The sequence below is a fragment of the Bos grunniens genome, chromosome 2 (genome assembly GCF_055505025.1).
Source record: "Bos grunniens cultivar Pamir isolate PY7600 chromosome 2, Bosgru_T2T1.0, whole genome shotgun sequence".
Lineage (NCBI taxonomy): Eukaryota > Metazoa > Chordata > Mammalia > Artiodactyla > Bovidae > Bos > Bos grunniens.
Window position 1 is genome coordinate 11032008 of NC_141166.1, and position 24221 is coordinate 11056228.

General features: G+C 53.1%; 1 protein-coding gene across 14 annotated transcripts in view; it reads left to right on the plus strand.

Annotated features, from left to right (window-relative positions):
• The window catches only part of WDTC1 (WD and tetratricopeptide repeats 1), a 66722-nt gene extending 45666 nt beyond the window's left edge, over window positions 1-21056 (plus strand). For 2 of the 14 annotated variants that reach the window (XM_086330452.1, XM_086330446.1), the window contains exons 4-16: window positions 1947-1993; window positions 2428-2539; window positions 5226-5413; window positions 7451-7633; window positions 8332-8426; window positions 8799-8914; window positions 10247-10322; window positions 10935-11043; window positions 11703-11876; window positions 14910-15145; window positions 16522-16699; window positions 17337-17529; window positions 19114-21056. In XM_086330452.1, the coding sequence (XP_086186578.1) occupies window positions 1947-1993; window positions 2428-2539; window positions 5226-5413; window positions 7451-7633; window positions 8332-8426; window positions 8799-8914; window positions 10247-10322; window positions 10935-11043; window positions 11703-11876; window positions 14910-15145; window positions 16522-16699; window positions 17337-17529; window positions 19114-19311 (1905 nt within the window). In that variant the 3' untranslated portion in view covers window positions 19312-21056. Of the gene's footprint in view, window positions 1-1946; window positions 1994-2427; window positions 2540-5222; window positions 5414-7450; window positions 7634-8331; window positions 8427-8798; window positions 8915-10246; window positions 10323-10934; window positions 11044-11702; window positions 11877-14909; window positions 15146-16521; window positions 16700-17336; window positions 17530-19113 lie in introns of all 14 variants that reach the window. The other 12 variants (XM_086330524.1, XM_086330516.1, XM_086330494.1 and 9 more) reach the window with 8 other exon arrangements.
• The last annotated feature ends 3165 nt before the right edge of the window (window positions 21057-24221 follow it).

Here is a 24221-nt window from a genome sequence, read left to right on the forward strand (position 1 = left end):
GCCCACCACGGGTGCACGGTACTACACCTAGCTCTTTGTAAGCCCTTGGTAAGTGATGAACATTAAAAGCCCTCAGCACTCCGGGAAATTGCACGCTAAAGATGTGACCCCTGGGCGCAAGTAATTTAAAGCTTGGAGGGAAAATGAGAGGGGTGAGGAAAGAAATGAATCTGATTCAGGAAGAGTGACCAGAATCGTGTATGGATTTCAACCCAGTGCCATGGGAAAGTGAGAGGCCGCAGGTGAGCCAGTGGTCTGGCAAGTTAAACAGAGTGAATGTGTCAATAATGTATTGAAGTGCAGAACCTATGAAGACATGAGGTTCAACCCACATGAGCATTTTTATAGGACAATGGGTGAGAGGGAAGGAAAAAGCAGAGGAAAAGCCTCTGCTGACGAGAGAGTCAGGGGTTTGTTCATTCTCTCAAGTCTTCCCACGAGGCCCACCGGACCCACTTGTTCACTGTGCAGCAGATACGTGCCAGGCACTGTTCCTGGCCTCGGGGATACAGTGAGCGTGGTCACAGGGGCTGCCTTCCCCACTCAGTGTGGTGGAACAGACAGCCGTGTCAACGCAGAGCCGTGATACAGCGTGACAATAGGAGCCCACAGGAAGGGTGTGCCTCCTTCCCAGGTTTACGGGATGGGAACAGCTGCTTGAGGAAAGTGCCCACGAACTGAGACCTGAAGAGTGAGTTGATCAGGATGCTCTGAGCCACAAGTAACAGCCCAGCTCAAGTGACCTTAAAGCAACGAGCAGACTGGCTCCTGACTGGAGCCCAGGAGTCGGGTAGGCATCAGGGTGGGTTACTCTGGTCATTCTGGCTCCATCTTTCTGTGATTCCTTTGGCTGGGCTTTTCTCTCCATGTTTATTTCACTGTCAGGCTGGCTACCCTCGTGGTCACAGTTCTAGGAGTCACATCAGGACACCCAGCATCCACAGGAAGAAAGGTGTCCCTTTTGTAGGTTCTTTTCTGAAAATGAGAAAACTTCTTTTCTACACGCTCTCACCTCCTGGCCCCCTTGCATCCAGTTGGGGTTACAGGCTCATTTCTGAGCCGGTCCCTATGTCTGGGTGAATGCCATGTCCATTGTGGAAAGGACAATGAACTTACACTTCCTGAAATACATGGTCTTATTTTGGGCTGGACAGATAATGAAATGAAAATCAAGATTCCATTAGGAATGAGGGAAAGAAAGAACAGAATGTAGGAATGGAAGTGGCTTGTTCTCCTCTTCTCCAGTGTAAGACTTGTTTCTGCCACTGCATACCTTCTGCTTTTCATGGTTTCTGTTTCCTCGTAATTCTGGCTTTGCCATGACTTCTCTCTGTGCATGCTTTCAACTTCAGCATTCGTCAGTAAGTGCCTCACTTCTCCATGTCTCTCAGTTCACATCCCTGTGCTTGATTTACCTCACTTTACACGTACCCGAAGCTCCAGGAGACCAGGGACTTTGTTATGCCCCCAGCATCTGAACAGTACCTGGCGTGCAGTGCGTGCTGGGTAAACACGTGCCCTATGAGTGAAAGATCAGGCTTCTGGCAACTAGCTGCGTTTCGGTCAGTTGGGCTCCTCTGTCCAGATTTTCTGTGGCTGAGGGGCTGTCCCTTGAAGCGACTGTTAATAGATACCCCTCTGGTGGTAGGAGCAGAAATTTGTTTGGATACATTTCCACTATTACCTGAATTTCGGTTTACTTTTCTGCAAAATAAAGTCAATAAAATCTTCCCTTTGTGGCTCAGAGGGGTTCAGTATCAAGTGGAATTATGCATATGAAAGTGTATTATATATTGTGAACTGCATGGTGGTTTGATTCAGTCCTGGTCACTCACTCACACCTAGAAAACCCTGATGATGGAAAGGCTATTTTATCTGTTCACTTCTACTTCTTGACATTGAGTTCTCCAGGAGAACTTCTAACTGGCTCTCTTCTTGTCCCCCAGGGTCACTCAGGATGTGTCAACTGCCTGGAGTGGAACGAGAAAGGAGAGTAAGTATGAAATCGGCACCTATGGGTGCTGGAGGAGGGTGTGGGGAGGTTGGGAGGAGGGGATTTTCCTTCCTCTTTGTAGATCGAAGGAAAAGAGTGGACCCAGAAGAGGAGTTGGGTCCTCTGCTCTCTGCTGTGTCCTTAAGTTTCATTCATCAGCAGCACACAGTTAAATAATGAATCCCAGATAGATGGAAGGTTGGATGACCTTCCAAACTCTGTTTTTTTGATAAGCTAATGCATTTAAGGAACAATGAGAAATCCTCAGAACAAAATATGAGACTCAGTCACTGTTTACAAGATAACCTTATATTCTGTGACACGTACTGTTGTTCTTAAAGTTGTGTGTGGCCTAAGTCCTTTCACCTGGAAAACATGGGCTAGAGGAACTTGAGGAGAGGAGAGGTCACAACTGTTCCTCTCTCCGCTTACAGCTTGCTGGCCTCTGGTTCTGACGACCAGCACACGATTGTGTGGGACCCGCTGCACCACAAGAAGCTGCTTTCCATGCACACAGGACACACTGCAAACATCTTTTCTGTCAAGGTGAGCAGGACGAGCCGCGGAGCAGACGGACGGTGTGACTGGGCTCCGGGTGTGGTCGTGTTTGCGTGTGTGTCTCCCACCTACCCTGGGGGTCACAGACCTCTTTGTGATCTGAGCATCTGCTGGTGATTTCTAAAACTCTCTGTCTCTTTTCCATGCGCTAATTCCTCTCTCAGAGCCAAGAGGTCAGCTCCAAATGAATGTATACGCATGTGAGTGGTGATGATATAAGGTATGGTTCTGAGTACGAACTTTGATAGCATAGCAGGCAGACCCATATTTGACTCCCTCATCTGCCTCTTGGAAGCTGTGTGAGCTGGGCAAATCACCTGACCTCTCTGAGCCTGTTTACCCATCTATAAAAAGGAAGTAGCTAAGGACAATCCCTCAGATTCATGAATAAATAAACTAAAAAGGGAAGTAGCAATCCACAGGGTTGATGTTACAGTTTAAGGAGATTGTTGATTAAAAAAAGCACCTGGCCCAGGTGATTGTAGGAAATGAGTCTGCAGTCTGTTGGTGGAGGGGGGTTGAGGAGAGGGGAGGGAGGGGACTTACAAATGCCTTCAGACCTCTGAAAGTGAAAGTGTCCAACTCTTTGCAACCCCGTGAACAGTATAGTCCACCAGCCCCTTCTGTCCATGGGATTCTCCAAACAAGGATACTGGAATGGGTAGCCATTCCTATCTCCAGGGGATCTTCCCGACCTAGGGATCAAACCCAGGTCTTCCACCTTGCGGGCAGATTCGTTACTGTCTGAGCCACTGGTGAGGCCCCTTCAGACCTCGGGAGGCCTGTTATGTGGAAGTAACGTGAGGCTTGTCCCTTTTGGTCCCAGAGAACAGACCTCGAATTAGTGACTATGAGTTTTCAGAAGCAGATGGAGGCCTGATGAAGGAAAGAACTGTCTGATGCTTAGAGGTATTTGAAAAAGGCAAAATGGGCCTTCTGAGGATGTAATCAGTGTCCCAGCACTGAGGTATTCCTCACGGGGAACTTAAAGGAAATGACCTTTAAGGATGTTTCCAGCCCTGAAATTCTATAATGGTGTATGTGAGAGTGAGGCTGTCCTTTGGAAAGCCTCACTCATCCAAGAAATCTTTTCCTGATTAATATCAAGACCAATTACAAGAAGCCTGAAGAGGAAGACAGATTCAAGAGCTCAAAACCAACTCATTTCCTTAATCAGAACTTCTTTCCCAGCTCTGACTCTCATCTACTGTTCCAAGGACCAAGCCTAGATTAATTCTGTGATTTTTAATGGCAGGAAAATGCTGATTCACCTCCTGCACGATGACCAGAAACTGCTTTCGTCCCCTGAAAAGTGTTAGGCCTAGTTTAAATCTGTGGGGTCAGATCAGGAGAAGGGACCTAAGCCATCATTTTGGCATCATAGAACACAAAATGCCAAGTTCAGAGACCGGAATTGGGCAGTGGCCTTGATATTCCCTAATACTAAGACCTTGGGCAAGACCCTCAGCCTCCTCTTCTATTATAAAAGGGGTTCTCTCCCTTCTGGTGATAAACCACAGATGTATTTAACCCACGAGCTCCCCCTAGTGGCATCTATAATGTAGGACGAGTAGGGCAGCAGCCGCAAGCTCTTCCCAAGGGCTCTTGTTTCTGTTGGGAGTGGGGTATATGTTGTTTCCAGACAGGATTAAAGATCCCTAGTTGTCCCTAAAAATGATCAAATTCCATCTTTCATCTAGCCCTTATGCTAGTGAGCTATTAGAGAAGTGGATGTGGAAAGAGCGAATTTTTAGCTCAAGCCAGGTGGGACTTTAGTATGTTTAGACAAAATTTTAGTATTAATCAAAATTATGTTTGTGGCTGTTTTGTCCTTGCCATATGTGATCTGGACCGTTCTGTTCTCAGCTTCATTGGAATGATGGTTGTCCTTCTGAATGATGGCCACATAGAGCTGAGCCTTCTGATGCTCAGCCCTTCCCCAAGGTCTGACTTCTGAGCCATTTCCAGCACTGCCCTTATAAGGAGTGCTACTTGGAGCATCTTTGCACGGGTCCCGTTTTTCTTTTAGAATTACTTCCCAGAAGTGGTAGCTTTGGGTCAAAAGATAGAAATAGTTTTTATATGTTACCTGTTGCCAGATTGTTCTCCAGAAATATTTGAACCAATGTAAAACACTCACTCTCTTAAAACACTGAGGGACTTGTGTTTTAAGACTAATTTATTACTTAACCCCCAGGTTATTAAATAGTCATCATGAAGCATCTAGGAGTCAGACAGACTTGAATTTGAACCCAGTCCTGCTGAATGCTAGTGCCAAACCTCAATTTTAATGAGATTTTTATATTATATTAATAAGATAAATCACGTACTCAATGTCTAGCACATGGTAAATGCTTAATAAATGGTAACAACTGTGATTATCATCCATTCAGCTCTTGGCCTGGGAAAGAATCAGAAGAAGAGAGTTCCTTAGATAGTCCAGCTTGGCGTGGGTCAGGACCACTCTGGAAAATAAAGGTGTACACCCTGATTTTGACTGATAGGCCTACAGGCTGATGCTCAAGATCCAAAGTTCTCTTGGTTGATTGGCCTGGATGGGCTCCTTTTCTAATCTGCTGTGGAGAGGGGGGAAAGATGCTAAGATGCAGGCTAGTCTCCTTCCGGGGCCCACCCCTACCACCTGCCAACCTCTTCTTCAATCTCTCCCAAGCAGTTCCTGCCTCACGCTGGGGACCGCATCTTGATCACAGGGGCAGCTGACTCCAAGGTGCACGTCCACGACCTGACAGTGAAGGAGACGATCCACATGTTTGGAGACCACACAAACCGGGTGAAACGCATCGCCACGGCACCCATGTGGCCCAACACGTTCTGGAGCGCTGCTGAGGATGGGCTTATCCGGTGAGGCCCTAAGGCGGGGCGCGGGGCCTGGGCCTCCCCTGCTCCCGCTGCATGTGGGTTCCCCCCTCCCATCTGCCCTCCTGCTTCCTTCCACAGACCTGGCTCCTTCCCTCCAACGGAGGTCCAGCCTCATTGGCCTGCCCAGCACAGTTATCAGGGAACAGATACAGTGGGAACACTTGCTGATTCTATTCTTCACCTTCCTCACTTCTTGCCCTCTCCTGAGCTACACAAGCCCACTGGCTTTCTCGCCGCCTTGCACGCACAGTCTGCTTCCTCAGGCTTTTGCCCCTGCTGCCCCCTCTGCCTAGTTTTCTCAGCCCCAGCTCTCTCTCAGCTCTTCTCACCCTAAGGAGACTGCCAAAGAGTCACCTCCTGGGAAGCATCTTCCCTGGCCACCCTCTGCCACAGGCCTTCCACCACTGTGTTTTGTCTCTGTGCTCTCACTGTATCCTCTATAGCTCTGATCACCACCTGGAGTTATTATTTGCTGGCTCACCCTTTTGTCTGTGCCCCTCACTGAGTAGTAAACTGTCAACACTTTCGCCTGTCCTGCCCTTGGTTGTGTCCCTAGAGCCCAGCACAGTGCCCCCACATAGAGGCACATGATCCGTTTGCCTTGAACAGTCGGCCAGTGGGCATATTCTTGGGAGGGGGATCGCAGCCAGAAATGGTTAAGTGGCCTCTCCCCCTTTCCGCTGACCTGCATCATCACACCTCTGCCTCTGCTTCCCTTTTTCTTAACATGGCCTCATTGCCTTTCTCTAACTCCTTTCTTCAAATATACCCTGAGAACTTTCCCCCTATCCCCACAATCTGCTTTAACTGCCTCCCTGAGGTCCCACGGGACTTGGTGCCCTCTCCCTTTTCACAGAGGACGAGGGGTATCTGAGTCATGGAGGAACAAGGACTCGGACCAAGTCAAGTCCTACCTCTGTCACTCGTGTCCGGGCAAGTCACTTCACCCTCAGACCTCAGTTTCCTCATCTGTAACAAAACCAGCATTTCAGGAAGAGCAGTCTGGTGAGGATGGCTGAGAAAGATAAGCGAACGACAAAGAGATTATGGCAGATGTTTAGGTGGAGGTGGGTAAGCGCAGGGGTGATGCCCCTGCCGTTTTCTGGATGTGCCTGCGTCCTAGAAGCAAAACAGGTCCCGGTAGAAGTGTGCTTGTGCTGGGTGGGCGTTTTGGCCTCACCTTTACCATTGGTTCAGATGGTGAAGAATCTGTCTGCAATGCAGGAGACCCGGGTTCGATCCCTGCTTTAGGAAGATCCCCTGGAGAAGGGAACGGCTCCCCACCCCAGTATTCTGGCCTGGAGAATTCCATGGACAGAGGAGCCTGGTAGGCTACAGTCCTTGGAGTCACACAGAGTTGGACACAACTGAGCGGCTTTCACTTTCCCTTTACCATCTGGATGGGACTTGGGCTTGTTCTGGGAGTAGACGTTTCTGGGAAGCTCGTAGATGATCTCCAGATTCTCCTTCTGTCACCTCTGTACTTCTTTTGTTTCCTACAATAAACTAGGTAAAGAATAGAATTAAGAATTAGAATCAAGGAGCAGAGCAGAGTGGTTAAAACAGTCTTCCCAGCACTGCACTTAACTGCGGTGTCATCCAGGCAAGTTATTGAACTTCTTTGAACTTCTAGTGGTACCTAGGGATAGTGTGAGAATTTAATTAGATAATACCTGTGTAACACTTGGGAACAATACTGGACACCAAGCAATGTCTCATGAACTGTTAATACTCAGTAATAATGGTACTTAGTGGCAATAATATTGATATCTGTTAAAAGAATAAAAGGGTTCAGTAGTATCTGCCTTAGGGAGTTCTGTTAGAATAAAAAGAATGTATGAGAAGCCTGCTACAGGTGCTTGGCACACAGGGCACTCAAGATATGGGAGTGGTTTTTGACGTTCTTACTTACACACAGATCCAGAACCCCTCCCAGTTCGCTTGCGCTCCAGGCCTCGGCTTCTCCCCTGCCCTGTGCCCACGGACGCAACCCCCAACCCGCCGTGTCCTCTCCCACAGCCAGTATGACCTTCGGGAGAACAGCAAACACTCGGAGGTGCTGATCGACCTGACAGAGTACTGTGGCCAGCTGGTGGAGGCCAAGTGCCTGACCGTCAACCCCCAGGACAACAACTGCCTGGCCGTGGGGGCCAGCGGGCCCTTTGTGAGGCTCTACGACATCCGCATGATCCACAACCACAGGTAGGAGCACACGACAAGTCCCTGGGAGCCTGATACCCTGACCCTCGTTGCCAGGCCCTCTTCTCTTTGAGGTGGTTTTTTTTTCATTCTGTGATTTTTTTTTTAAATAATTCAATCCGTGTTTGTTTTTATGAGAAGTGTATTAAAGAAATTACTTTTACTCCATTACCTGAAAGAAATCCCTGTGTGTAATGTCTTCTGTACACACGTAGTGTACGTAGTTACCATCTTACACGTGTAAACGCCTTTATTTGTACATACAATTTTACTTTATTCTTTTAAAAAAAAAAAAGTATACTCAGAACCTCCACAGAAGTCCCAGACCTGCGCGGCCCGCCAGTCTGGTTTTCAGTGGACTCCTGGGACAGGTGTGTGGACTTCTGGCCTGCGTTGCTTTCGTTTGTGGATTTGGGCGACTCTTGTTGCTCTTCACACACTACATGACTTAGAGTAGGCCACGACCTTTAGCTTCCTCATCTATAAAATGGGAGTAACAGGGAGGCCATGAACCAAAGACGGGTAGGCAGGGCCACTGTGATGGATGTGCCCACAGCTCTCTAGTTGGTTGACTTTTGGGGGTGCTCAGGTAAGGAAGAAAGGTACCTCTTCCTGACACAAATGGCTTTTTCCCGAGGAAGTGTGGTCCAGCCAGGAGTCCTGATCGGTATTATAACCTATTTCGTTTGCCTTGCCACCAGAAAAAGCATGAAGCAGAGCCCTTCAGCAGGCGTGCACACCTTCTGTGACCGGCAGAAGCCCCTCCCGGATGGCGCAGCCCAGTATTACGTAGCAGGTAGGGCTCACCCCAACTCTGGCCCTAAACTCTTGGCGGGGTGCTGATTGTCTCCAGAGCAGTGCAGGGAAGCAGTGCTGAGAGTCAGACAGACCCGGGTTTAATCCTGGTTACCACCCACCAGCTCTTACGTGACCTTTGGCAAATTTCTTACTCTGGAGGAATCTTAGTTTCTCTTCTGTAAAATGGGATTATGATGACTCAGTGAGACAGTGTTTAACGTTGGCCCAGTTCATACAGTAAGGGCTCAACTCTTAGAGCTGCTTTTCTGAGGAAGATGATTGGTCACTGATAAGGCTGACTTCTCACAACTCCTTGCCCCTTTTTGGAGGGACTGGAAGCCTCCCACCTGGGTAACTCTGCTCGCTGCAGGTCACCTGCCAGTGAAGCTGCCTGACTACAACAACCGTCTGAGGGTGCTGGTCGCCACCTATGTCGCCTTCAGCCCCAACGGCACAGAGCTGCTGGTCAACATGGGGGGAGAGCAGGTATGGCTGGCCCCCCGAGGTGGCCCCTCCCCCTGCCCCCCGCCCCCACATCCGGCAGCCAGGGCTGGGTCCGCCACATCCCCTACCATGAGGCAGACAAGAAGCCTCACTGGAAATGACGTTACCGTGAAATACGGAAATGCCCCGGCACGGTTGGAATTCCCAGAGAAGTACCCTGGTCTTGAGTGTAAGCTTCAGAACTGACAGACCTGTCTTTAGTCACTGGCCTTTTATTTATGAGCTGTGTGCTGTAACTTTGAACACCTCTCTTCATTTTCCTGAGCCTTGGTTTCCTCATCTGCTGCTTTCCTAGGAGGAAATCCTGCGGCTCAGAGCCTGCAGCCAGGGTGCAGTTCAGGGCCAGTTTTGGGAAGTGTTCTTTGATAATGGTCGGTTGCTAAACCTTCTGTTGTTCTCAGTCAGGTTGTTTAATAAGCCTTGCATAAATTACTCTGCAAACACTCACTGAGTACTTACTCTGGGAGTAGCATTATCATAAACATGAGGGAGACAGGTGCAAAATATGATCCATGCTAGGCTGACGGGAGAGACATGGCAAGTGAAACAAACCATTGATGACATTTAAAGGCAAGGTGTGATACAGGAGAAATGGGATGTGGAGACTGGGTGAGCCCCCGAGTTCAGAAGAGGCCTCTGGATTCAGATTGCTGAGCCGTCCCCTGGCTTAAAGGTAGTGTAAGGATAAGTGGGAGAGACAGTCTCGCAGAGTGGTTCGGAGCCAAATAGACTTGGTTTTAGGTGCTGGCTGTGCCACTTGCTACTTTTATGGCCCTGGATAAATTAATTAAACTCTGAGCCGACATTTCTTCTTCTGGAAAGGTGGCTGATAATAGTACCTTTTTGTGGTACTAAAGATGGTACTCATTTTGTGGTACTCATTTCTAAAATGAAATGAGAAAAGTCATATAAAACACTTAACAGAGGAGCAAAGTAAGGATTCAATACATGTTAAGTAATAGTAGGTAATATTTACTGAGGGAGGTAACTAGCAATGTTACTTTGGGCAAATTGCTTCTCTTCTCTGAGGTTTCAGCTTTCCCATTTATAACACAAGATCACTGAGGCCCTTGTTGACCTAATACGCATGTGATTCTAAGGAATGACAGTATTTCAAGCCGTCCACCCCTAGGGCCAGGCCCTGGGAGGATTTTCCTGCCTGAGGTTTGCTCCATGATGCACCCCATCCTGGGTCACTCGGTGGTTCCCTGCTCAACACTCAGCTGCATTCCTGACAGCCGCCCAGGCCTCGCTCCTGGCCCGGCCACGTTCTTGCCTCACAGTGTCCATCTTCTCTTGACCCCTGCGCTCTAGGTCTATTTGTTTGACCTGACTTACAAGCAGCGGCCGTACACCTTCCTCTTGCCTAGAAAATGCCACTCCTCAGGGGGTAAGTTCTCCCTGCCCAGCTCCTTCGGGGCATCTCTGCTGGGATCGTGAGTGTGTGCTGCCTCTGCCGGGCAGCCTGCCCCTTACTTTGCACTGTGGCTGTGATCCTCCGGAAGGAGAAGATTCTCTGAAATAGCACTGTACAGTAAGAAGGAAGGGAACCCCAGGTCAGAGAGCTCTGTAAAAATGGGTTTGCCTCACAGCCCTTTTCACTTCTTTCGGAAAAAGCAGGTTCTTCCCATGGCTTGGCTCTTGAGGACCTGAAGTAGTTGTGCCCTCCCCTGCTGTCCTAGACCAGTCTCCTCAGTGATTCTTCCTGGGCCTGCAGTTGATTTAGGCACCTCCTCACCCCCCGACTTTTAGGCATCCCCACAGCCAGATAATGCCAAGTTGAAGTTATGTCCCTCTCCAGCCAGCAGAGGGCGCATAGGCTTTCTTTATGTGCTTGTGGATCTGCCTGTCAGAACTTGCTTTCTGGGAGTGGATCTACCCTGGGAGGGATAGCCCTGCCGTGGAGCCGTCAGATCCCCGGATGGAAGCTGGAGGGCTGCTGAGGAGAAGTGAGGACTGCCTCCTAAGTTGTTGCTGTTCCTTTCTAACCACGCCCCGCCAGAAGTTCAGAATGGCAAGATGTCCACCAACGGTGTGTCCAACGGCGTGTCCAATGGCCTGCACCTTCACAGCAATGGCTTCCGGCTGCCAGAGACTAGGGGGCATGTCAGGTAAGGCCAGCCTGACTTGGGGCACAGAGGCTTCTGGAATGTGGCAGTGGTCCCCATGCCACCTCCGCCTGGTGGGACTCCAGTCGTGCTCCAGCTGAAGCTCTGGTCTCTTGGTGCCAGTAGCTGGGGTCAGGACCCAGGGGCTAGCTGCTTTTAGCCCTGGGCTCCCTCCTAAAGGGTCCCGCACAGACAGGCCTCCCCCATTGTGTTTTCTGCATTCATCTTCACGCCTCTTTCACTGCCAGGCCCTGAGCTCAGCTTTCGATATAGAGGTGCCCAGGTCCTCTAGCCCTTGAGAGAAACCTCTCTATAGAGAGATCCATGGGCGGGACTTGGACGGTGACAAAGTTCAGCTCAGCATAGAGGCCGGAGGTGTCAGCTACTTTCCTACCTAGTTTGATGAAGAATTCCTTTAAACCTGTCTAGGACAACTTCATTTCTGCCTCTCTGTTTTTTTCACTGGCACAACGCATCTGGAATTGTGGCCATTGACCTGCCACAGTTACCCAGGCCAAGGGTGGGAGTGGTGTCCTCTTTCAGAAGACAATGCAGATCTCAGGGACCAAGAAAACCAGAGAGGCCTCCAGGCAGGGCCACAGATGTCCTGAGGGGCTGCTCTGACCTTCCTTGGTTGGCCTGACACTCTGCTTCCCCCGTAGCCCCCAGGTAGAGCTGCCCCCATATCTGGAGCGGGTGAAACAGCAAGCCAATGAGGCTTTTGCTTGCCAGCAGTGGACCCAGGCCATTCAGCTTTACAGCAAGGCCGTGCAGAGGGCCCCTCACAACGCCATGCTCTACGGGAACCGAGCTGCTGCCTACATGAAGCGCAAGTGGTGAGTGGGCCTGATGGAACCAAGTTGCTGAGGCATCCAGGGGCAGTAGCAGTGGCATCCTGCCGGCCCTCAGGGCGTGTTAGGCCCAGGCCTCTCACCAGTTCCTGGTTGGTGGTGGGCAGGTGCCTGACCTGTTGGTCAGGAAGCCTCAAACACCAGGAAAGCTCACAGTTAAGTGGAACATGTTCACAAGTAGCTTCAGCATGTTAGTGCTGTGGTTGCTGGAAGTAGGAATTGGGAGAGTGGTTAATCCCAGTCCTTGGAGAATTGGGCCTTGAATCGGACTCTTAAAGGGGCAGTAGAATCTTGCTAGATGGAAATGAGGCCCTGGTGAATTCAGTTGCTATCTGTTTGAAGTGATTGTGCAGTGCCTTGACCTTGGGGTTTGCTGTCCTATCCTCTTGGACCCTTTGGACCAAGCACAAGTAGGATCCTAGACATCTGAAGCTGGCTGTGGGTCTTGTTGTGTGGTAGTGGCCAGTGGTAAGGGAGCAGGTCCATATCCTGAAGAACCCTTTACTTTTGAAGACCACCAGGGCCCCCAGCCCTTCCGCCTGCAGCACCAGCAGGCAAGCAGGCAGGCAGACCCCATCCCCCAGCCAGGGCCAGGATGGGAGATGGATAAAGCTGGGCCCACAGCCATTTCTGCTCCGTCTGGCATCCGTCGGCTCTGCCCAGACAGACAGGCCAGCTGGTGTGCCATCGTCTGGCTGCAACTCGGCAGGCCAGAGAGGGAAGCTTAAGAAACCCACCCAAGTCAGCAGGCTGGTGGATGGGGGTTTGGGAAGATGCTGCCCCTACAGGCCTTAGCTCAGACATCAGGAGTTGAACAAGGGCTCAGATGGCAGCCAACCCCAGGAGATGACAGTTGGGGGGCCCTCCTGAGGTGTTTTGCCCCTCTTCCAGCAGGTAGGTAGAATGCAGTGGTCTTCATGCAGGCTCTAGGCTGAGAGCGCTGTCCTGCATTTTTGCTGAGAGGGGCTGATGATTTCCCAGTCCACAGTACCCTTAACGTCTTCTTTGAGTCCCTACTGTGCACTGGGACCTAGAGACACAAAGTTCTGTCCCTCCGAGTGCCTGTGCTCCGGCGCGCACAGCCTCTGGACAGAGGGTAAAGAGGTGGGCATGGTCCATCACCGAAGAGGCAGGAAGCAGTGAGTCTTTGCAGGGTCAGGTGAAGTGCCATGGGCAGAGGAAAAGTCGGGTCACTGTAGCTGGGGATCAGGGAGCACCGGGAAGACGTAGTGTCTGCTTTCAGTGTGGGCAGGCTTAGACAGGAGAGGGAAGGGGGAGGGGACTGTGGGGGAAGGACATTCCCAGAGAGATGAAACGTGTGAACAAAGGCGTGGGGGTGGGGGACTGACTGAAGAGCTTGTTTGCAGAACAACAAATCCATTTGGCTGGAGCAGAGGGTTCGGGAAGGGACTGGCAGGAGATGAGTCTGTGAGGTAGCCTGGGGCCAGCCTGGGAAGGACTTGGAATGCAGAGCGGTGGCGTTTTGGCCTCGATTCAGTGGATGATGGGCAGCTACTGAAGAGTTTCGAGCAGGAGAGGGAGGTGTTGAGGGCTGTCTTTTCAGGGAGATTGAGCTGGCAGCAAGTCCGGATGGGTGCGCCCTGGGGCCAGCCTGCTCTCTCCCCATCCCCACGTGCCTGCCAGTGACCCCTAGAATGTCACGTTCTGTCCCAGGCCAGTCTCCCCAGGGCGGCCATCTGCTCCTGGATGCGGTGGGAGCTGTCGCCCTCTGGCTCCTGGCTGCTTTCTGGTCTGGCTCTCCTCGGGAGTTCTGAGGGGCACCTTGCAGGCGGTAATTGGGTTTCCGAAGCGCGCCTGCTCCTCCGTCACAGCCGCTCGTTCTGACGCAGCCACGCCGTCGGGACACTCTGTCTCCTGCCCGCCTCCGCACTGCCAAGCCGCTTGTCCCTGGTCTGAGCAGGCTGCTCTGAGCACCGGTGCTCCCTCTGGGTGCTGTAGGAGGGAGGGTCAGGAGCACAGCTCCAGTGTCGGACCTGCCCTGGCCCCCTCGCACAGGGGCTGTGAGCTGCGCCTTGGTGGGGAGGCCATCAGCTCGGGGCCAGGGAGGTGGCGGGGGGTGGGGGGCCTGCTTCTTAACACAAGTGGGTCCTAGGCCCGCCTCACCCCAGCAGAGGGGAAAAACGGAGAAGTGGATCCCGTGAGGGCACCTGGCTCTCCAGTTGAGAGGTGGGGCTGTCTGTGGACCTGGGCAGATGTGTATTCTATACTCCTGCACAGGGTGGGAGGAGGAGGGGCTTCTTCTCTGACCCTCCCCACCCCCCAAAATCGTTCCCACTTCCCCACATCCGTGCTTCGGGAGTTTGGAGAAGTTAGCATGGACGATTTGCAGCTCCTGTGGCCTATGCCCACCCCCACCCCCGCCATCCGCTTCCAGAGAAGTGGCTCTGCCAGACTGTCGGGCCCCATCCTCCAGCCCCTGGAGGTAGAGGCCACAGCTGCTGTGGATCAGTCAGCCAGGACAGAGGGGGGCCTGGCTGAGGACTTGCTGCCTGCCGGTCAGACCCTGAGTCCCCAGCCTGACACTTCTGGCTTCACCGGACCACGAAACTGTCCTTGAGGGCCCCCTGCCTCAGACCTGGCTTTGAAGGCCAGCCGGGGGGATCTGAGGAGGTGGGTGGAGGAAGGGAGAAGGAGGGCCTGGGGAGCCTGAGGCGGGCAAGATGCCAGGCCTTCTGCTGCAGAGCTGCGGGTGCCTGGGGTGAGCGGGCGCACAGTTGCACTCTGTGTCCAGCAGAGGGCAGCCCGACACTGGTTTTTGCCTCATGCCCAGCCTCTACCTGCCAAGACGCCGGGGTTCCTGGCTTGCCTCCTAAACATACTCTGCCTCCTAGAGAGCAAGTCCTGGGCTGAACCAGGATTCTCTCCATCCCCAAATACCCTTGCCCTGAGATTGCTCAAAGGTGGGCTGGGGTGGCCACAGGAAGCGATGAGACTGAATGGGGACTCCCTGCCTGCCACGGGGCCCCACCTCCAAACCACACTCCCCTGCCTTCCCAGGGATGGTGACCACTACGACGCCCTGAGGGACTGCCTCAAGGCCATCTCCTTAAATCCATGCCACCTGAAGGCACACTTCCGCCTGGCCCGATGCCTCTTTGAGCTCAAGTACGTGGCTGAGGCCCTAGAGTGCCTGGATGATTTCAAAGGGAAGTTCCCGGAGCAGGCCCATAGCAGTGCCTGTGACGCATTGGGACGTGACATCACGGCCGCCCTCTTCTCCAAAAATGATGGTGGTGAGTAGAGTGCGCACTGAGGAGGGGTTGCTGTCACTCTGTCTGTTGGAGATGCTACGTGACATTCTGGAGAGGACATAAGTTCTGAGACTGGAGAGGCCTGGGCTCACGCTGATTGAGAACCACGTGACCTTGAGACAGTCACTTGGTCTCTCTGAGACAAGGATTAGCAATAGCGTGTTTAAGGCACCTGGTGTAGTTCCCCCGGCCTCAGGAGAGGAGTCGGCTGAGCTAGGCCATCCTCTCCTGTCATGGACAGGGCCTTGGCCGTTCTGCTGGGATCTGAGCTCCAGCTAGTTGGCTAGAGTGCACTTGCTCCAGATGGCGTGGGTGCAGAAGAGACAGCACACAGAGCAGTGGTGAGGCCCCGGGCACAGGTATGGAGCCTCGGTTCCAGTCTCAGCTCTGCCATGTGGAACCGTGAGACTTTGGGCAGAGCACAGCCTCTCTGAACCTGCTGGCTTATTTGTACAGCGTGTTGAAGGGCCTGCCCTGCTCCTCTGGGTAGCGCTGGAGAGTGAGCCAAGTAACTGCAGTCTGTAAACGTGAGAGGGGAGCTCACTGAGGGCAGACATGCAGCTTCCTCTTCTGCTGTGCAGCGTATTGGACCACGGATTGATCCATCTGTCTGGGTAGTGCCAGGCACTGTGCTATGTCCTGGGAATACATCTGGGAACAAGTCAGATGGAATTTCTGTCTTCATGAATCTATAGCCTGGGAAGGGACTGAGCGATGAAGGAGAAGCAAAGAAGACCCCGGGGGCCTGATAGGGTGCAAGTGCAGGGGGAGGGCTTGAAGGCAGCCTTGGGTTCTTGAGGGAGACGTTCAGGCGGAGATCTTGAAGCTGGGGAAGGGGTGACTAGGCACGGAGTGTCGCCAGAGGTGAAGCGTCTGGCAGAGGGGCCAGCACGTGCCAAGGCCCTGAGGCAGGCAGAGACAAGGCACTGAGAGAGCTGGTGTGACTGTACCGAGGCATGTAAGCAGCCCACCAGGACCCAGGCTGACTTGTCTTCCAGGGCAGGAGGGCTAGAAAAATCACCCGCTCAAGGCTCTCTTGGCAGCACTTTGCCCTCCCCTCCCTGCCGCTCACCTCCACAGCAACAGACCTTAGGGGGCCGTGCATCCTCGGGGCTTCCAGACATTATTCAGGGAGCTAAGCCAAGGCCCTCCTGGCATCAGCGGTCTCCTCTTGAACACCCTCAAGGGCAGGATGCACAGATGCCTCTTTTTCACAGTTGTTCCTAGCTTTTCAGGGTAGTGGGAGAGAGATAACCCTTCATGGCTTACTACTTGGACGGAGAACAGGATGAAGGGGAGGAAACGGGGACCAAGGGAGAGATGGGCAGGACTCTCACGGTCCCTGTTCTCTGCCCCAGAGGAGAAGAAGGGAGCAGGCGGTGGCGGCGGCCCCGTCCGCCTCCGCAGCATGAGCCGCAAGGACTCCATCTCTGAGGACGAGATGGTGCTGCGGGAGCGAAGCTACGACTACCAGTTCCGCTACTGTGGCCACTGCAACACCACCACGGATATCAAGGAGGCGAATTTCTTTGGCAGGTCTGAGGCCCTGAAGAGGAGGGGGAGGGCCTAGCCTGGTTCGCGGCAGGAGGTTGCGGGTGGCATGGGGACCTAGGCTTTCAGAAGTCTCAAATCCCAGCTCTGTGCCCTTGGGCAGATGGCTTCACCTCTGTGAGCCACCATCACCCCCAGCCCTCCTCTATAGATGACATACTTTCTTGGGTAGGTGAGATCCATAAATATGAATCAAGCATCTCCAGCAAGATCCCTTCTAAATATCAGCAGTGTGTTGGGGGCAGGTGTGCTGTGGGATCTGGGGGTCTGGATCCAGAGAGGCTAGGACTACTGAGGAAAGGCTGAGGCAGGAGAGTTCCCAGAGACCCCCGAGAGGCAGGATCTGATCCTGGCACCCAGCAGGCTTATGACGCACTTTGAGGGAGAGTAAGTTAGAGGGACCTCGGCCGTCTTTGACCCCAAGGTTTAGAACCGTTGGACAGTGACACAACTCTCCAGTGTGGAGAGGATTCTCGTGTGCGTGGGAGTTCCGAGTCGGGTGAAGACTCCAGAGTTCAGGGGGCTGAGTGGCTCCAGGCTTCCCTGCCTGCCCTTTCCCTCAGCCATGCAGCCTGCGGGCCATCCCCCCACCTGACCTCCCTGCCCTTTGCCCCTCCGCCAGCAACGCTCAGTATATCGTCAGTGGCTCTGACGATGGCTCCTTCTTCGTCTGGGAAAAGGAGACCACCAACCTGGTCCGAGTGCTGCAGGGCGACGAATCCATCGTCAACTGCCTGCAGCCACACCCCAGCTACTGCTTCCTGGCCACCAGCGGCATCGACCCTGTTGTGCGGCTCTGGAACCCCCGGCCAGAGGTGAGGGGGCGGGCAGGGTGGCAGCAGCTAAGCCGGGAGGAAAGAAGCGGGGGATGCTCTGCGAGGCCTCCAGCTGAGCTCGTCTGGGGCGGGAAGGGAAAGGAGTCACAGCCTCAGGGAAGCAAGGGGCTTCCGGGGAGGAGCTCTCTCCCCAGGGGTCCAAGCTGCATCAGGGCGGGAGCCAGCGAGTTCTGAAAGCTCCAGATGAAGCAGGCAAGTCCAGGGGCATATCCGTGAGCCAGGTGTGAAGGTGAGCCTCACACCCAGGAGGCAGTGGCCCAGTAACTGGGCCCGGGTATGGGAGGGCAGGGAGGGCACCTGCCCCGCCCCAACACCAGCTCCCAGATCGGCACCTCCCTCAGTGCCCTGTCCCTCGTGTCCCTCTGCGTCATGTCCCCCAGAAACCCTGCAGAGGCCAGTGCCTCAGGCACACGGGCAGCGCATAGGCTTTGGAGTCTGATGGCCCTCAGTTTGAATCCTGGTCCCTTCACTTAGGCCTGAGGGACTCAACCCAGGTTTTTATCATCTGTATATCAGAATGGGCATGACAGCAGCACCTCAGAAGGCTACTTTGAGGATTAAAGAAGTGATGCCTGTGATGTGTCTGGTCCACGGGGACACAGGGACGGTGCGGGTAGTCAGGTGGGCTGGCCTGAGGCCTCCCCAGCTCTCTGCCCACCTCCTCCCCCTTCCCAGCTGGTAAAACAGAAGTCAAGAGGTGGATCTAATTCCAGAGGCAATTTCCTATAAATTTTAAGACCTTTCCTTGAGGGACGAGTGGCAGCAAAAGAACGGGGTGGGGGAGCTGTGTCTGCACCCCCCCCCCAGGGTATGGTATCTGTGCCCCCGCCTCAGGGTATGGTATCTGTGCCCCCCCCCAGGATATGGTATCTGTGCCCGCCCCCAGGGCATGGTATCTGTGCCCCCCCAGGGCATGGTATGCGTGCCCCCCCAGGGCATGGTATCTGTGCCCCCCAGGGCATGGTATGCGTGCCCCCCCCAGGGCATGGTATCTGTGCCCCCCCAGGGCATGGTATCTGTGCCCCCCCCAGGGCGTGGTATCTGTGCCCCCCCCAGGGCGTAGTATCTGTGCCCCCCCCAGGGCGTGGTATCTGTGCCCCCCCCAGGGTGTGGTATCTGTGCCCCCCCAGGGTGTGGTATCTGTGCCCCCCCAGGGCGTGGTATGCGTGCCCCGCACATGCTGGGGCAAGTCCACCCTTGTCCGTGTCCATGCACCCTGCCCCCCGCTATATTCTGTGTCCTCTTCACTTTCCAGTGTGGGGCCCACCAGAAGACGCTCTGGTGTGTGTACCCCCTGGTATAGATCCCACTGTGTGACCGTGTGCCCCCCACCCCCAGTGTAGTGCGTCATCCCCTCACATGTATCCTGGCATCTGTCTGTCCTTCCATCCATCCACATACATCCCAGGACGAATTTCCCCTGCACCTGGGCACCCATGGGTACACCCACACACACACCCTGGTATGTACATGCCCCTCCACACGCACAGCTCAGTCTGTGTGTACTTGCCCTGCTTACAGATCCCCGCAGTAAGCGTGCCTTCCCTGGCTCCCTTCCCGCAGAGTGAAGACCTCACAGGCCGAGTTGTGGAGGACATGGAGGGCGCCTCCCAGGCCAACCAGCGGCGCATGAACGCAGACCCGTTGGAGGTGATGCTGCTCAACATGGGCTACCGGATCACAGGCCTGAGCAGTGGGGGCGCCGGGGCCTCTGACGACGAGGACAGCTCGGAGGGCCAGGTGCAGTGCCGGCCCAGCTAGGCCCTCCCAGCCCCCGGCCCAGCCCCCGCCATCGGCTGCATCCTCCGCCCTGGGCAGGAGGTCAGGGGGTTCTGTTTTGGTTTGTCTTCCCTGTCCCTCCATTTTTTTTTTTTTCATTTTTCCCGTTACATTTGTTAGTTTGGCATTGTGGGTGGGGATTGCTACAACTTGCTGGCTTTTGGACTTTTGGGCAGTTGCCCCTTGACTGGCCCCTTGACTGGCCCCAGCCCTGAGCAGAAGAGCAGGGGGGAAGCTCCTCCATCTCCCCCAACACCACCTCCCCCCTCCACGTTCCTGAGGGCTCTGGCCTGCCTCAGGTGGGGAGGCCAGGGCTGCCGCTGTCTCCCGGGACTGCCCCACCCTTCAGCTGGCAGCAGGAGTGGGGTGGAATTGGACAGGCTGGCCTTGGCCTGTTAGCATTCTTGCTCCTGACGGCGAGGCTGGCTCCCTCCTGGTCTTCAGGGAATGTTCTAGAAAAGGACAGGGTGCCCCCAATCCCTGCAGAGCCGCTGTGTCAGGGTGGAAACAGAAGTGAGGAGGGAGCCCTGGAGTGGGCACGGTCAGGCCACTTCCTCCTGGCAACCCGATGTCCTTTCCCTCTCCCCCCTCCGCCCCCGCGGGACCCCCCAAGCACAGGCGCTGGGTCCTTGCTGCGCCCGCACGCCCTCACCGGCCCTCTAGGGGCTCAGCCTCTCCCACGGGCCCTGGCAGTGGGCAGGGGCACCACACCATTCCCCGCCCACCCGTGCCAGCCCTTCTGCACTCTCGGGGGGGCCCCTCTCCTCCCTTGGGCGCTCTTCGGCCTCACTGTGACCTTTCTGCCAGAGCTCCCAGCCAGGCCTCCTCTCGCTGAGATGGCACTCCCTCCCACCCCCCACACGCTGAGCCGCCACAAAGACCAAAGAAGTGATGGCTTTTCTCTGTCCCCTGCTGCTCTGGGGGGAGGGGGTGGGTCTCCTGAGCCCTGGGATGGAAAGTCCCTAACTCGGCCCCCTCCTCAGCAGCCAGAGCTCTACACTGGATGCAGCGGTTCCCCCAGCACCCCACCACTCCCCCGAGGCCTCGCTCTTGGCCCCCTTGGCTCTCAGCTCCCCTCGGCGCTCCCTGGGCTCCAGCTTCCAGCTGCAGCCTCCCTCCACCCTGCTCCCTCCCTCCGCCCTGTCTCTGCCAGGTGCCTCCTCTCAGTCAGGCTTCAGAGAAGCCCTGGAGACAGCAGGGCCATGTTAAAAGCTTTTTCACAGTTTTAAGAAGATGGGGGTGGGGGTGGGGTGGTAAGGATAGTGGTGGGGGGTCTGGCACCATCTCGTCATTGCTTTAATCCCAGCGACACAGGTGGCAGCCTCTCCCCCTTCCTCTCCCCCCCCCCCATCACCCTCCCCACCCCTCTCTCCTAGCTTGGTAATGAAGTATATTTATTGGTGAAGGAAACAGCTGCTGCTGCTTCTCCTGCTGCTGGGACTTGCTCCCCTGTCTCTTCTCCACGACCTTTCTCCAGCCGGGAGGGGAGAGCCGGAGCGCTGAGGCTGGGCCTGGGGCCCAAGGACTAGCAGGGGCCCCTTTGCTTTCCTGTGTTCCAGCCACCCGCCATTTCCTCCCTCCCTGCCTCCTGCCTGCCCAGCCTGGGCCCTGCCGTGTGGAGAGACACAGAAGCCTTACTGTCCTCTGGGGGCAGGAGCCGAGCCTTTTTGTTGCTCCGCTCCCAGGAGAGTGAGGGTGACGCAACTGATTAAAACCATTTTGTTCTAGGTGTGGCTGGTGGCATTTGTGGGTTGCCCATGGGTCTGGGGGAAAGGGAGAGGATTTCATCTCCGTAGCTCCGTGACTCTTGAGTAACCACACCTCTGAGGGGTGGAATGAGGCCCGCCTTGGAGAATCCCTGTGGACCGTGGCCACCAGCAGGGCAGGACCAAGTGCAGAGCCTGGCCCTGATGGCCGTGATTTGCAATAATCAGCTTTCATTATGTGGGCTGTCTTCTCATCTGTAAAGTAAGGAGGGTGAAGTCTTAGTGGTTTTTCAGACTTTTAAAATCATAACCCAAACAAATACACATCTTGCATTGTGACCCAAGATACCCATGCTAATTTGTATGCATATAATGAACATAAGTTTTACATAATAACACTAAGCCTTGCTACATGCAGTGTGTTCTAGTTACCATTCTATTTTATGAAGGAGGGGAAAAAAATGCTGTCTATAACCCACTAAATTGATTTCAAAATCTGTTGTTTCTTGATGGGCCCTAGATTAGAGGGTTTTCTTACACCAGAGGTTCCCAAACTTTCTCAGCTCCCTGAACCAATAGTGCCTCGGTAGTTTGTACCTGGACCCCCTAAGCCGAAAGAAATACCTGACATTTCAACATGTTAGTTAAGCCAAGATCACTTAAGAATTTATGTCCTGGGCTTCCTTGGTGGTCCGGTGGTTAGGAATCCGCCTGCCAAAGCAGGGGACATGGGTTCAATCCCTTTTCTGGGAAGATCCCACATGCCACAGAGCAGCTAAGCCCGTGTACCACTACTGAGCGCAGCCAGCCACAGCTGCTGAAGCCTGTGTGCCTAAAGCCTGTGCTCCACAGCAAGAGAAGCCACCAAAATGAGGAACGCGTGCACTGCGGCTAAGCAGTAGCCCCAGGCATTGCAACTGGAAAAAGCCCATGCAGCAACGATGACCCAGTGCAACCAAAAATAAATAATATTCTTAAAAAAAAAATTTTGTCCTACCAAGTTAGTCATTAAAGAATACACAAAAGAAAAAAAAAATTGAAAAAAAAAACCATATCAGAAGAACCTCTCTCTATTTCATTCTCAATAACTACAGTAACTACTGGAATCTGTGTGCTTGTTGGGTGCTGTAAAACTTGTCAGACTTTCTAATCAGATTGGACGCCACCACCCTCATTTCGTGTTCCACAGTGACTTTCATTTACTTTGTATCTCAGCAACCTCTAAAAACTCAGCTTCTCAAAGATGGCATAATCAAAGGAATGTAGTGGAGTCTAAGGATAAAACTGAACCACCCTGAGCTTGAAGCTCTCTCAGTAGCCAACAGATGCTAAGTAACTCTAAATTTAAAATATCCTTCTGTGCTCCTGTGACTTGACTGTGGCACCCTAAGGTAACTTTATGCACAGTTTGGGAACTGTGGGTCAGTACTGTAGGAACAATAGTTTCACTAGTGAGATTTTGTGGTTATTCTGTTTGTACATTTGGAAAGAACCAGGCTGAGGCCAGCAGGGTATACTCAGTTTAGTACAGGAGACAGGGAAGAGATTCTGTCAGAAGCACAATAGGTGATGTCATGAAGCAGGTGCTTATCATTCCTCTGTATTCCCAAACTGATGCTGCTTTAGCACGTTTCCAGACTATGCAAGGAAGGGGTGATGTACCAGATCGAGGGACTAGGGCAGAGTCCCAGGTGCCCTCATGGAGCCTGAGTGACTCAGTTCAGCTGCATGGTAGAGGATGGAGTCACCCATGGACTTCAGGGGCAGCCAAACTGGGGAGGACTCCCTGTGCTTGACTGCAGGGATTGCAGGCTTGGTCCTGCGAGCAGGGATTAGCCATTGGAAGACTTCACCAGGAGCTCCATCTCATTTGGAATTGGTACATTTAAAAAAAAAAAAAAGACTTTTTTTTTTAGAGCAGTTTAAAGCTTACAGAAAATTAAAAAGATAATACAAAAGTCCCATATACCCCCCTCTCTCCCTGCCTCCATTTCCCCTCTTATTAACATCTTGCATCAATGTACATTTGTTACAATTAATGAACCAATGTTGATACACCATTAATAACTAAGGTCCATAGCTTATATTGAGGTTCACTCTTTGTATTGTACAGTCTGATGGGTTTTGACACATACATAATGTCCTGTATTCATACTGTGAAAAACAGTTGCACTGCCATAAAAATCCCCTGCCCTCCACCTATTCAGTCCTTACCAGCACACACACAAAAAAAAGAAAAAAAGTAAGTACTATAAGTACTAAGTACATACATGCTTCAGTTCAGTCGCTCAGTCGTGTCCGACTCTTCTCGACCCCATGAATCGCAGCATGCCAGGCCTCCCTGTCCATCACCAACTCCCGGAGTTCACTCAGACTCATGTCCATCGAGTCTGTGATGCCATCCAGCCGTCTCATCCTCTGTCGTCCCCTTCTCCTCCTGCCCCCAATCCCTCCCAGCTTAGTACCTACTAAGTATGTGCCAGCAAAATATACACAAGATATTTATGAGGAAAACTACAAAATCATGATGAGTGAAAACAAGGGAAATCAGAATATGTGAAGAGATATTCCATGCTCATACATAGGAAGCCTCTATTATTAATAAAGATGTCATTTCTTCCCAACTTGGGCAGTGAAATCTCAACCAAAATCCCAGCAGATTAGTTGATGACTATCCACAGGCTTATTCTAATGTTTGTATGGAGAGACAAAAGACCCAGAATAGCCAACACAGGTAACAGAAAGAACAAAGTCAGAGGACTGACACTATCCAACCTCAAGACTTATCATAAAGCTACAATAACCAAGACAGTGTGGCATTTGCGAAGGAAAAGACAAATGAGTGGAATGATCTGGGGATCCCAAAAGTAGATCCACACAAATATAGTCAACTGATCTCTGACCAAAGAGCAGAATCAACTCAATGGAGAAAGGAAAGAAACCTTCTCAACAAATGGTGCTGGAACAACTGGGTATCTCCTTGTGTGGGTGCATGCTAAGTCGCTTCAGTCATGTCTGACTCTGCAGCCCCATGGACTGTAGCCCGCCAGGCCCTCTGTCCATGGGATTCTCCAGGCAAGAACACTGGAGTGAGTTGCCATGCCCTCCTCAGGGGATCTTCCCCCACCTAGGGATCAAACTCACGTCTCTTGTGTAGCCTGCATTTTGGTGGGTGGTTCTTTACCA